Source organism: Heterocephalus glaber, unplaced genomic scaffold (genome assembly GCF_053883595.1).
Source record: "Heterocephalus glaber isolate CG9 unplaced genomic scaffold, H.glaber_assembly_v1.0 deba00001609, whole genome shotgun sequence".
Lineage (NCBI taxonomy): Eukaryota > Metazoa > Chordata > Mammalia > Rodentia > Bathyergidae > Heterocephalus > Heterocephalus glaber.
The window spans coordinates 24,555-39,297 of NW_028258380.1; the positions used below are offsets into that span (position 1 = coordinate 24,555).

At 35.3% G+C, this 14,743-nt stretch overlaps 1 protein-coding gene across 14 annotated transcripts in view; it reads left to right on the forward strand.

Annotated features, from left to right (window-relative positions):
* Positions 1 to 14,743, forward strand: part of LOC101697390 (adenosine deaminase domain-containing protein 1-like) — a 66,815-nt gene that overhangs the window by 11,609 nt on the left and 40,463 nt on the right. For 10 of the 14 annotated variants that reach the window (XM_087195716.1, XM_087195722.1, XM_087195725.1 and 7 more), the window contains 5 exons: positions 197 to 265; positions 3,940 to 4,065; positions 8,505 to 8,628; positions 10,549 to 10,719; positions 11,778 to 12,007. In XM_087195716.1, the coding sequence (XP_087051842.1) occupies positions 197 to 265; positions 3,940 to 4,065; positions 8,505 to 8,628; positions 10,549 to 10,719; positions 11,778 to 12,007 (720 nt within the window). The remainder of the gene's footprint in view (positions 1 to 196; positions 266 to 3,939; positions 4,066 to 8,504; positions 8,629 to 10,548; positions 10,720 to 11,777; positions 12,008 to 14,743) is intronic. The other 4 variants (XM_087195728.1, XM_087195727.1, XM_087195721.1 and 1 more) reach the window with 2 other exon arrangements.

The window sequence follows — 14,743 nt, forward strand, 5'->3', positions numbered from 1 at the left end:
CTAAGTTGTGGGTGCTGGGTATTTAGTCCCAGACCCTGACCAGAAAGCAACTGAAACACTGTGTTCGATGACCTGGAGTTGGCAAAAATACACAGAAAAATAATCATTCTTGGTTTATTGTTAATCATAGTAAAGTACCAGCTCTTTGGTATTATAAAGTGTCATGTGTCTTAATGTTTGTTGTTGTTGTTTACAGGTCCTCCTCCTATCTCTGCAGAACCTGTTGTTTCACCTGAACCAGCATATGTTTCAAAAGTACATTATGGTAGGAAAGTCCTTGCAATATTCTTTCTTAGATAATTAACCCAATTAAAAGTTGAATTAAATCATGCAGCTGAGTGTGGTGGTGCACGCCTATAATCCCAGCACTTGGGAGGCTGAGGCAGGAGGATTGCCATGAGTTTGAGGCCAGCCTGAGCTAAGTAGTGAGTTTGAGGCCAGCCTAACCTACGAAGCAAGACCCTGTCTTGAAAAAAATGCCTAACTATGACAATTTATGCTGACATTTTGTCATTCAAACTTTTCACAGTTGGAAAGAGAAAAATGTTTCCCTATTCTTTGCTAAAAGATGAGGGAAGTAAGGAGTGGAGAGGAAAGATTAAAGGAAGGGGCTTCTTCTTATAAGAAGGTAGTTCGTCAGTTTCACAAACTTTCATGAATTTCAACCGCTTTTATGAGAATTCTTTGTTTTGTGGTCTTGTTTCCTGGTGCATTGTGGTTATTGGGCATATTCATTTCAAATAATGTAGTCACATTCCTTTAAATGCCAGTTATTCATCGCTCAGGCCCAAGAAAGGTAAAATTTCAGTTCACATTACTAGTCACGAAATCTAGGACCACTTGCTTCCCTGTGCACCTTAACTGCCTCATTTGTAAAATGACCATTTCAGAAAGTCCCGTGTAGAGTATAGAGTTGTTGTGGGGAGTCAATGAATTCATACATGTAAACTGCTTATATCAGTGACTGTCACACAGTACATTCTCACCAAATAGCAACTTCCGTATTGTATTACAGCCTCATCACATTCAATATTGGATGGTAGTTATCATTTGCCTTTCCTGTCAAACTGTTAATTTCATGAAATGCAGAAAATTATTCTTAATTTCTACATTGACAATGTATTAGAAACGCTTCCGACTTTAAAGTTTAGGGTATTTGTAAAATAAAAAAGAGCCTTTCTTTCTTTCATTTTTCAGGCCTGCAGGTTAGGATTTGAAAAGTTTGTGCCTATTCAGCCGTGGTCTTCTGTTTTCTTTCTGAGACGAACAAAAAGGCCCTGTACGTTTCCATGGTTGCATTGGAGCTAATGGACCAGACCATGGAAAATAAGCACATTCGAATGGTAGAATCCAACAGAAAAGCCACAAGGGATCAATAGAACAGCAGTGATCTCTTAACATTCAGCCTCTGTGGACATTTTTGCTCACTAATAAGGTTGAATCCCGAGGATTAGCAAACAATATAGATTGCTGTTACCCTAAGACAACAGAGCATAATTGGTGAAGAAAGAGTATGTAGTTTTTTAAAAAGTGCAAGAATTGAGTCCAGTTTAGAAGAAGGAGAACAAACGTAATCCTTCAAACTTACGGGTCAAAATAGAGTTGGGTATTAAAAAGAGATTTGGGACCCACAGAAGTCTGTTGGGCAAGTTATAGAGGGAAACTTTTTGTTTCACAGACTGCCTGCTTTGCCATTTGCTGTGTCCACCTGGGCTGTATCTTCACTAAAAGCAATAGTTTGGCTCTGAATATAGGTCCAAGTTACTTGTAACCTGACTCACGTTACTGAGTATCATGAAAGTAGCAACTTGTAAAAAGAAATGGTGTTAATTGGCATCATATACATCTTATTTGTACCTCATCTTCATTCCCTATAGTTTGATGGTATTTTATTCCAGTAACAGTTAGTAGACACAAATAAGGAAAACAGTGTTGTACTTGCTTCTCAGTCCTTCACACACATTAAGAACAGATTTATTAACTATTTGATTTCATTACATGCACAATAGTCATTATTTATTTAAATATTACATTAAGAACAGGAGGTATATTAGTATGCTGGTTTTCTTTTTCTGTGTTTTTTGGGGGGATGCTGGGGGTTGAACTAGGGCTTTGCACATACAAGGCAAACTCTCTCCCACTCGTCTACAATCCCATGCCCCGTTTGTATATTAACGGATCCCAAATGTTCTTTGTGATGTTTCCAGTGTACAGTGAAACATTTTCTTGCAACATACAGAATTCTTGCAGATTAATTTTGTTCTATATTAAAACACAAACTATAGACCACGTGATTAAATATATAATGCATAATACATTTAATCTGTGGAGACTTTGAAAAGAATGAAACAGTGCTAATCTCTTTTTTTCATGTTCAAGACCAAATAAATGCAAACACTGGTGTATAGCATGCCCCAGTTTTGGTTTATTAAAATGATGCATTGTTTATAAATTGTTTCTCAAAATATCTATACGAAACTTATAATAGCAGTTTTGCATCTGGAGAGGGAAACTTGTGAATGTATTCTTCATTTTATTAAAACAGGAATAGTTAAATGTAAAAAAGGAAAACACTAATGGAAGCTCCAGTGCCTCTCCTATACCATGAATTCTGGTAATAAACAGAGCCATTAGTTTATTCTGCTTTCTCTCAGAGCTTCATCTTGTGATGACTTTTTGGTGACGGGATCGCACTCAAGGCCAGCGCTGTGCCACTGAGCTACATACCCTGACCCTTGGCCTTTTCCATGCTATTACTTTACCTGTTTTGCCACAAATAGAGCATTAATATTAAGAAAGTGCAGGTTTAATAGAAACATGAACACGTAAATGGGCTGAAATAAGTTACACCCAATTACAGGATGTTGCTTGAGACCGCTCATTTTGTATTTTTAGCATTCGTGTGACTTTGAGGTTGTGATTATTAAGCAAGTAAAAAGAATTTCTGTCCAAATCATCATTACACATCTCAAATATATGTACTACATGAGAGCGTGCTGCCAGTAACCCACCCAGACCCCATGATTCAGTGACATTCCAAAAGCCCCTACAAACCAAGCACATACTGTTCTCTGGTGATCCTAGTCATTTCCAACTATTTTAACGCTCTTTCATAGCTAAGGAGTTTTTAGCAGTGAACACGAGACTGTTTGAAGAGTCCAAATGCTTAGTACTTTGCAGAGGTTTTCGGAGGGTCAAATATTAAGGGACTGTATTTTGAGTGTGACAATGATTGGGGAAATTACTGCCACTCATTGGGATGTTGATCATCTTGCAATGTGTGGGACAATATATACAACAAAGAATTGTCTGTTGTCTCATGAGTTTTGCGTATCTCGTCGGACTAAACTCCACAAATGTAAATCAGTAGTCCTCTAGCAAAGCGTATAATATTGACCTACCTTTTAATATGTTATCAAAAAGCTCAATAGCTTGTATTCTTTTATGCAAATTCTTTAAAACTGAATACTTTAAAATTTCATTCATGGCATAATTTAGAAATTTTCTTAATTTCCCTATAAATCATTACTTTCATTGTAAGTTTTTAATAGTAAGACTCACTAGAAAAAAATCACAATGTTCTTCAAAGTCATATTACCCTTTAAATTTTTTTTTTTTTTAGTTCTTTTATTGGTACATTTTAGGTATACAATTTGTTTACATTTATCATTGGGTGTTTGTACCTGTACATGAAGTATCTTGGTTCTTATTTTTTTCCCCATTACCTGGGCGCCCTTCACCCCCTCCGCCCTTGCCTATTTACATAGATTTCATTTCCATTTTTTTTTTCTTTTCTCATAGTTTTTCCTTTCCCTCTTTTCCTTTCCCCTTCCCCTCCCTTCACTCCTTCATCTTTGGACCTTTTTTCCTATTTCAAATTATCAGTTACTCATTTTAATCATTTTAACCCTTGTTTATACTATAAATTTTTTTTTCTAGATGGGAGACATGCCCAATATTCTAAGATCTCACAGACTGTTAAAGAAACATTTAATCAACTAATTTCTAGTCACTCAGAATATCTGAAATGTACCAATTCATTGGCTGCTTTTATTGTTGAAAGAGGTAAGTCCAAATATTTGGGATGTGTTTATACAAAAACTAGTATCTTAATGATCTGAACTACAGTATAGTAATATTTTTGTTAACTATCTTTGCCTCTGTTAACAATTGTATACTAATTTGAAGTGATTTTTTTCTAGAAGATGATGAAAACAAAACACTTTTATTTAATGCAAAAATGCATAAAAATTCACAGATGTTAGAAAAATAATAGGGTTTAAATCTTCTGAAACAGATGAGACTTCAGCTGAAATTTTAAGTGTTGATAAAGCTTTGGTGCATAGAGGAAAGGAAAACATTTTTGGAGAGAAGAAGGCATAAGAAAAGAGAAGAGTGGAAAACTAATTTTGGGACAATGAAGACATGAATTTATTACTAGTACACAGTAGTATATTTGCAGGAGCAATAAAAATACAGTTAGATTGATAAGATGGTAGCAGATTATTAAGTGCCTCATCAGCCAGTCAAAAGTTAGGTTTAGTAAGATTGATAATAATCTATGAAAGGTTTCAGACAGGGAAGGCAACGCACTGTAATTATTGGAACATGAGCATCAGACAGCTCTGTAGCTTAAATTACTTTGGGCTATTTATAAACTCAGTTTGTCTGTGGTTCAATTTTCTTCTCCATTTTTAAAACTACAGATAATAGAAACAACCCTTATGTAATGGGATTTCTAGAATTCAGTGTGATAAAGTAATTAGCAAAGTACTTGGAGTTTAGTAAAAGTTTAATGAATTATGTTTGCAGTGATTCAGGTAAGTTAATTTTTCAGTAACAATTGAGAGAAAATAATTTTTTAACAGATTATAGGACTTGAAACCAAATTAAAAAATCATCATTTAGGTGGTTTTGATGGACTGTTTATAGACTTTCGATGAACATGAGCAGAAAGGAAATAAATTGTATTTTTAAAAAATTGATACGATAAAATGAAGGTGAGAATGAATGATAGATAACAGAGATGAGTAAAGTAATAGCATCATTTAAAGTTCATATTGAGTAGCATTTGTACACACATAGGGATTCTGCAAGTGGATTTGAAGTTAGGTGGAGAAGAACGTGACTAAGAATAATACATGCGGTTTTAGAAATTGGGAGCATGAATGTGGGTTGGGAACCCCTGAATGGAATCGTGAACATTCCTGGAGTAACGCACAATCAGTACATATTTAAAGACTGTCATTAGCTTTTATTGCCTTACCTCATCGTTTTTAGTTCCATCTGTAAGAAGCTGTGAAATCTGAGGGTCCTTCTCTCCCTCACCAACAAATCTATGTATTTTCCTGCATTTGTATCCTCCTGTACTGTAACAGTAGAGCAAGGATCTCCCTTCCTTAATTCCTTAAACTTTCACTTAAGTTCAAATTCAATTCCCTCTCACATCCTGATGAATTTCTTCTTTTGATTATCCCCTCGTTTCCCTGTATTATTAAGCTTAACTGTCCCACTGAAGCACTGCAGATCAAATAACAGTTGAGAACGCTGCATTCTTGCTGTAATATTTCCTCTTAAAACTCAGAGCTTACATCACTATTTCATTCCAGAATTTACAGTGACAGTGTATCGTTCCACATAAGAAGAGGTTATTGAGTTAGAGTCAGCGTTCTCAGCGTCATCCCTCTCATAGGGATGAAAGCAGAATCTGTGCTCAGGTGTCCTTGAATAATGTGTGTTTGCTGTCATCTTTCCAGTAGCCCCTAAAGCCTGGCTTCCTAAACTTCTGTCTCACAAATAAAAGCAAACTTCCTTTAAACCCTTGGCACCCTCCAGCATCAATCAGTAGTTGTTGTGTACTTGATTTAGTGATCAAACTTCACAAAATTGTTTACAGCATCTACGCTTTACTCCAATTTAGTTGTTCTTCTCTTCTACTTCTTGGAAACCGCTCTTCTCAGTACTACCCACTGGTCTGCATGGTATAAAATCCAGTGAGAGGATTTTGTTCTCTATTTACTCAACTTTCCAGGAAAGTAAAAGTTTTACTACACCTCTTTGTATCACACCAATGCTCTCCTGGTTTACTTGCCCTGCACCCTGCTCCTTCCACAATGTTGGTCATAAATTTGAAGATACAGTATATTATTTTTAACTTTAGTCACCATGCTATACATCAGGTCTCTAGGACTTACTCATATCATATAGCTGCGAGTTTAAACCCTTTAACCACCTCTCTCCATTTTTCCCACTTCCTAACCACTAGTAACCCCTCTTTTAATCTATATTTGATCTTTATAGATTCTGCATATAAGTAAGGTCATGCAATATTTGTCATTTTATGTTCGTCTTATTTCTTTAGCATATCATCATTCATGTTTATCCATGTTGTTGCAAATGGCAAGATTTCCTTTTTAAAGTCTGAGGAGTATACGAGTATATGAGTATATTTAAAGTGAGATATTTGGGAGTGCATATATAAATGGATATATATGTATATACTGATATATCAGTATATATAAGTATCAGTGTATATAATACATATGTGTGTGTGTGTGTGTGTATGTGTGTGTGTGTGTGTGTGTTTTGTGGTACTGGGCATTAAACCTAGGGCCTTCACAATGGGCTACATCCTCAGGCCTTACTTTATTTTTTATTTTGAGGTAGAGTCTTACTGCATCATTAATTTTCACAGGCTAGGCTCAAACTTGTAATCCTCGTGCCTCCACCTCTTGAGTAGCTGGGAATATAGATATGGCCCACCATGGCTATATCGCAGTTTCTTATCCATTCATCTATTGACAAACACAGGTTTCTGTTGTTTGGCTTTTGTGAATAATGCAGCAGTGAACATGATTTCAGGTATCTCTTCAGGATCTTAGTTTCATTTCCCTGTGTGTATACCCAGAAATGTGATTGCAGTTCCATTTTTATTTTCTTGAAAAATCTCCATACTGTTAATCCATAATGACTATCCCAATTTACTTTTTTCCCAAGAATCTATAAAGGTGCCTGTTGTACACAGCCTTGTGAAAACTTATCTTTTGACTTTTTGATGATAGCATCTTATGACAAATGTGAGAATACTGTAGTGTGGTTTTGATTTACAGTTGTCTAATGATGAGTGATGGTGAACATCTTTTTATACCCTTTGCCCATTTTTAATCTTTCTTACAGTAGTAAGTTGTTGGATATTAAACTCTTATTAGATATAGGGTTTGCAGATGAATTTCTCCCATTCTATTGGTTATTTTTTCATTTTGCAGTTATTTTTCTTTGCTATAAAGAAAGGACTGATTGTGAAATGTAATGCCAGGTGGTTACTCCCTTACCTACGGTGGTTTTCCAGTAGTGCTTGGTAAAAATCCACAAACTCCTCTCTTTCTCTTTCTCTCTCTCTCTCTCTCTCTCTCTCTATATATATATAGATAGATAGATAGATAGATAGATAGCTATCTATCTATCTATCTATATGTGTGTGTATGTATGTATGTGTGTGTAATATATAATCACATGTTATGTTATTATATATAATTATATATTAGAATATATATTAGAGCATAGTAGAATATACATATTCTTTAACCTTATCTAAAAGCATTTCTTTCATTCCACTCACTGCAGCAGTTATACTGGTTCCTCTGCTGTGCTTATGCTGTTTCTTTTTACTTGGAACACCTTTTCCCTTACTTCTCATGCTGCTCACTCTGCACACTGCAGCTAAATTCTTAATGCTGCTTATTCTTCACACTGAGACTTTCAGCTAATTCGGAAAAAATTCTGAAACTAATGTGCATGAAGTAACCTGTTTGCATTCTTCACATCTTCATAATTGTTTTTTTCAAAGCACTTAGAAGCATGTATGGTTTATTTAGTGTTTTTTCTTTGTTTTTGCTTTTTGAGACAGGTTCTCCCTATGTAGTTTAGGGTTCCGTTGAACTCGCTATGTATCCCTGTCTGGCCTCAAACTCACAGCAATCCTCCTGCCTCAGCTTCCCACATATTGGGATGAAAGGTGTGCACCACCACTCCCAGGTGTTTAGTCTTTTTTCTGTCTCTCCTGCTAGAAGCTTCATGAGGGCATGTCTTAATGAAATCTCTTAGAAGGTCAGATAAATCTAAATGTGTAAGAAATAGTTGTGTATTTAAAAGCCAAGGATATATGGTGATTCTATTGATTGTGCTAAAAATTAAATAAAACACCAGTGTAAAAGACAGCTTGCCTTTCTAATTGAGATACTACTTTTTTGTTTTTGGTACCGGGGATCGAACTCAGGTCCTTGCGCTTACGGGGCAGGTGGTGGAGCCACTGAGCTAAATCCCCAACCCGAGATACTGCTTTTTAAAAATTGGTTCTTGAAATAATCTTATTTGAAATTGTGGAATTATATATCCATCTCTTTGGTCAATACATGTTACCCAATTAAAAATGATGGGATAGTGGGATTAGAATATAAGAAAGAGGGTTACAATAGCTTGCTACTGCTTACCTCTTTTTTTTCCAGCTGGACATCATGAAGTTGTAGCTGTAGGCACAGGTGAATACAATTGCAGCCAGTGCATCCAGCCACATGGAAGAGTGTTACATGACACTCATGGTGTTGTTACAGCAAGAAGATCTCTCCTTAGGTAGGGTAACGAGTACATTTAATGCCATCAAAAAGTAGTGCTTCCAGTCCAAAGTCCACATATGAATGGTTTTATTTATAAATGGAATTTTACTGTTCCTTAAACCAAGGTTATGACAGTCTCTTACTTGTCCAGTTCATCCAATTATTTTCATGTTACCTTTGGAAACATAGTAGTAACTTAAGTGTCTAGTGTGTCAGTATTAACGCTTTCCATTATTAAGTGCTTATAAACTAAGTTCTAAGAGTCTTAGAGTTTTATTCAAGATAGAGATACCATCTTTTTTTTTTTTTTTTTTTTTTACTGGCTGAAGTTATTGGAAAATATAGCTTTAGATTTGCACCAAGTAAGCTTGATCATTTTTCACCTCTGAATTAGATATAATTATTCAAAGACAGCATTAGAAACTGATGTTTCCATTTGTGATGTCCATGGGTATGGTTTGTCATACAGCAGAGTGTCAGTAAGATATTCTTCAGTCTGACAGATATCGAAGAGAAAAAAAGAAAGGGCTGAGGTAAGCATGCCTAGTGACTTTCTCCAAACTCATCTATCACTCTGCTTTTTGCAAGAAGAATTAGTAGCAGTCAAGAGAAAAAAATAGGACTGTTCCTCTTTGGCAGTCTCTGGCAGTCCCTCCTTATGAAAATATAAACTGTGGGAAGTGAATGTTATCTCCTACAATATCCACTTGCTTTGAGCTTACTTTTTGCCATACTTCTTCTTATGGAAATTTTCAAATGCATCTGGGAATAGGATAATAGATTTCATCATCCAGCGTCAGTGGTTATCACCACCTATTCTTTTTGTTTAATCTCTGTATTGCCACTTTTTGTTGATGATGTTTTCTTTTTTTTTGGTACCAGGGATCGAACTTGGGTCCTTGCGCTTGCGCAGCAGGCGTTGAAACCACTGAGCTAAATCCCCGACCCCTGTTGTTAATGTTTTCTTTGTTGGCACATTTGAAAACAGATTTTTTTTTTTTTGATACTGGGGATCGAACTTGGGACTTTACCCTTGCGAGGCAGGCACCAGAACCACTGAGCTAAATCCCCAGCCCTAAAAACAGATTTTGACATTTTACCTGATCTCTAACAATAAGGAAAGAATCCTAAAATCTAAAAAAAAAGTTATTGGAGTAGTCTGTACGCATGCTACAATTCATTTTCTTCCCATCCTCTTTGGTACTAATAGAATTATTTGACCTCTTTAAAGGCTACCTCCTTTGTATTTATTTCTTCCACTGTTTGACACATTTATATATTGATATTTAATTTTTTATTACATATTTTTGTTGATGAGAGTGAATAGAATGAATCTTAAAGTCATGTTTTCTTTAAATGAGCAAAGCAGTATTTGTCCTTGAATTGATTAGTTGTAGTCTTTCAGCAGATCTGCTTCACTTCTTAATACAGTTTGTGTTTATTATATTGCTTCCATGCACTTTTTTTTTTTTTTCTTTAAAACCACTAAGAAACAGGAGCCACTGTTGATGACGATGGGATTATTGTTGATGTATTACTGGCAATTTGTTTGCTTGGATGGGGAGGAGGCATAAAATTAAGGGAAAAGCTGACTTTGCCCCTGGGAGGCTGGGAGTACAACTACCTGAGGAAGAAGGGATGAGCCAGTAGAGAAATGGGTCTTTTGTAGGGTATGATAGTCAGAGACTTAAATGCAAAATAAAAGTGGAGTAGTAGTCAAGCAGTGGTGTCTTAAGGCTGATCTTAAGGGGAGACTGGCCTCCAGTTGAGGTCTTCTTGAAAGATTTGATTATTCATTAAATAAGCCTATATTATTTTATAAGTTCTCATCAATATCAAAATTTTTTACATATACATAGACATTGCTCATGACACATGGATGTGTGTTGCCCATTAAGATGCATTTTAATGTGTTTTATTATAACATTTATTTTAGGTACTTTTATAGACAGCTTCTACTCTTCTATAGCAAAAATCCTATCATGATGGAAAAATCCATATTTTGTACAGAACCAGCTTCTGATCTTCTTACTCTGAAAGAAGATATCAACATTTACCTCTATATGAACCAGTTGCCTAAAGGATCAGCCCAGATTAAATCACAGCTGTAAGTATTATGGAAGCTATTTTTAAAGGCAACAGGTTGATCATTGCACATATTCTGAATCCCTATAGCAAATAGAACAAAAACTGTATGTGTATCCAATTTCCCCCTTCAGCTGTGAGTTGTTGTTCGTAGCACATAGGGCACCACAGACCCTTTCCCCTTGCACTCCACTCAGTGATCCGTGACTACTTCTTAAAAATCCCATGTACTATACCACTTTCTTTTCTACGCTATTGTAAATCTTCTTTCTGCTTTTAAGATTTCACAAACTTTATGGAAGTATTGCTGTATGCACTATTCATATTTATGACCAAAGCTTCATTGTTTAGAAGAATACATAGTATCATGTAGCATAAAATTTAAACAATAGAGACAAAGAAGTAAATGCACAAAGAAGAAAGTAAAATTCACTTCAAGTCTGACCTTTTAGAGAGAACCATGGGCTGGGGATTTAGCTCAGTGGTTTCGCTGCCTGCTGCGCAAGCACAAGGACCCGAGTTCAATCCCCAGTACCAAAAGAAAAAAAAATACTAGAAAAAAAATAGAGAGAACCATGGGTACTATTTTGATTAAAATTTTTCTAATACTTTCAAAAATAGACATATTTCCTAAAGAAGATTTTCAAGAAAAATAATTTTAGTTTTTATTATTTTAACATTTTTGGGGGGTGAACGTTAAATCAAAACTGCTAGTTTTTGTCTTTTTTCCATTCCATCATTTTGTAGTTTTAAAAATTTTCACACAAAGGAGGGAAATAATTTACAAGTTATGATAAGGACAAAAATGAGTTTTTCATTTTATTTTTAAGGGAAATAAACAGTGGTAACATAGTGAAATTATCTATGATGGAGATGTAAATATGACTACTTTCTGTTTTGTGTTAATGTTTGAAACAGTCAATCCATCCTATGTTGCTTTGTATTTGCATCTGTTTCTGTTAACTGAGATTAAATGTACACTGTACTATGAAATTAAACACGGTAGAGGACAATAGTGGGTACATGCGTGTTGTCGATTATAATTTTCAAAAGGAGAAATTCCTTTTCTTCTTTCCCTAGGCGTCTTAATCCAAATTCTGTATCTGCATTTGAAGCCAGTGAAGAACTGAGTCTGCATGTGGCTGTTGGAGGCAAAATTTATCTTCCTGTTTACTGTCCTGCCAGTGTTGTTGATAAAGTGAACAGTATGTCTGCAAGTGACAAGTTGACAGGGTGGGAAGTTCTCGGTGTACAGGGAGCACTGCTGAGTCACTTTATCCAGCCAGTTTATATCAGCAGTATACTTGTTGGTAAGTGGGACCTCAGTGCTTCTTGGCCCCTTTCAATAAATTCTCATATTTTCAGGTTAAAATTGGTTTTTGCACACATGGAACTTTGAGGATAAAATAGAAATCCGCTTCTTGGTTGAGCTTTTTGTTTCACACTTAGTATGATAAAACTTGCCATTTTACCAAGGGGTGAAGAAGTAATATTTCTACTGAATTAGGTGTATGCTGTCTTGAACTTCTGTTTGCATGGTATCTATTCCCCCGTTCCTTTCTTTGGGGTGAAGATGCTTCCTTCAACTTCTTAAATCTAAAAGTTTATACTGTATTGTATTTACTCCTCTTTGGAGCATGGAAAGTATTAAATGTCTATTTTGGTTCTTTTCTTAATTTTTTCCTTTTAAGTGGCCCAATGAGTAAGAAGTGACTAGAATGCAAAATAAATACATAAATTACTAATTTATGTCTTTTTTTGACAGAGGGGATATTTCAGAAAGCTGGATCTATATTTGGATGGTATTCTAGATGTTATCTCATTAACAGTTTTGGGCTCATTTCTATAATTTTCACATGGCCTTGTTGAAATAATTTACTACTGTCACTTGGCTCTTTTTGCTTATTGTTAATTTTGAAATGAATCCATTGACAAGCTTTAGATCCCTGTTTGGCTAATATTTTTGTTGGTAGTGCTGTTCTGGAGTTTTTTGTTTATTTTGCTTTGTTCTGAATATACCAATCTCAGGGATTTCTCTCATCGGTATTTCTCTTTATTGGTATTATTTCTCCTGTTCCATGGTACGTGCAAGGTATTATAAAAAGGAAAATAGTTATTATTTATTTTTCTAATGTTATGCTAATTTTATTTGTCTGGGAAATATATTACTTGAATCATAATTCAGAAGACTCAAAAGGGCATATTCAGTGAAGAATCTCCCTCCCATCTTAGTGCCCCATGCACACATTTGACTTGTGTAGAAACATACCTGATTAGTTTTTTTGTTTTTTATTTACAGTAATAGTTAGGTTTTGCTTATGGAAGTGTAAGTATTTGATGTATATGTTTTTCTGTATTCTTTTTTATTTTCAGTTTTTGTGTCTTTTAAAATATTTTATAATACACCCTCAAAAGTGACTGTTTCCTTCTCTCCTTTTTCCCAATGCTATTATTAATGAAGAACCACTGTTTAGCTCATTTTTTAAAAGACTTAATTTGGTTACCAAAGTTTTTGTTCACTATGTTTTCTGCTAGCCAGTTCGGATCGTCTCTAGATACTTTAAACTTTTCTGACTCTCTTTTTAAAGGCTTCTTTGTTCTTAATAAATGCCCGTATGCTTTCTATGCTTTCTCTAGAATCATAGCTTTGATAAGCAAGGCTTTCTTTGACTTTGTGAAAAGACGTTTTACTGTTTGTCATTTGTATGATGTAACTCCATCTATAGTTTGTTTTAACTTTTTATTGGTATATGTTTGCAAAACATAATTACATTCACCTTGGAGAGCTGGTACCTATACATATAGCGTCTTGGTAATTGTTGCTCCTCCTCTTTCCCAGCCTTGCCTCTCTCTCCTTCCCCAGACCCTGTTCCCATCTCTGCAGAATCTACTTCCTTTTTTCCCACCATTGCTCTTTTATTTTTCTCTTTAAATCATTTATATTTTGTGTGTCTTACATTACAGAAACCATGCAATATTTAACTTTTTCTGTCTGATTTATTTAACTTGGTATTACTGTCTCAAAATCTATAGCAATTTTCCTACAGATGACTCAGATTTATCCTGTGTGCCTGAATAGTTAGTATTCTATTGTGTATATATACCCCATTTTCTTTTTTCGTTCATCTGTTGATGGGCATGTAGACCACTTCCATGATTTAGCAAAGGTGAGGTTTGCTGCTATAAACATGGGAATGTGTCAGTGTAATGTGATACTTTTAACTCCTTCGGGGTGATACCCAAAAGAGATATACCTGAATCAAATACAGTTTCTACTTTTAGTGTTTTTTTACGGACTGCCCATAACGATTTCCATTGTGGTTGTACTAGTTCTGCAGCAATGTAGAAGGGTTCCCTTTTGCCCACAACCTCACCAGCATTTGTTGTTTTTTTGCATTCTTGATAGTATCCATGGTGACTGCAGTAAGATGGAATCTCAGTGTTGTTTTGATTTGTAATTCTCCAGTGGCCTCAGATCCTGAACATTTTTTCATGTGCTTATTGTTCACGTCTACTGCTGAGAAGTGTCTCTTCATTTCAGTTTGCCCAGTTTTGATCGGATCTTTTTTTTGAGTTCTTTATATATTCTAGATATTACACCTCTGTCTGAGGAGTCACTGGCAAAATTTTTTTCCCATTCTGTAGGTCATCCCTTCACTTTGTTGATTGTTTCTTTTGCTGTGCAGAAGCTTTTTAATTTAATATAATCCTGTTTGTTGATACTTGGTATTATATCTTGTGTTACTGGGTTTCTAAATTCGGGAAGTCCTTGCCTTATGTCTGTGTCTTCAGGAGTTTAATATTTGTGAAGAAAGACGTTTTACAGATTGTCATCTGTATGATGTGACTCCATACTATAGTACTTTTTTTAACAAGTTTTTTTTCCTTTAGTGGTTTGAAACAGGAGCTTAAAAATTAAATCTGGTCATTTTAATTGTCATCTTCCACTAGCAACGTAGAGCACCAAGTAGCAATAAAAGTAGTTTGGCTTTGGAAAAAATGCTTTTGCTCTCTTTCTTGGCATCTTTGTAGGACACACCTAACAC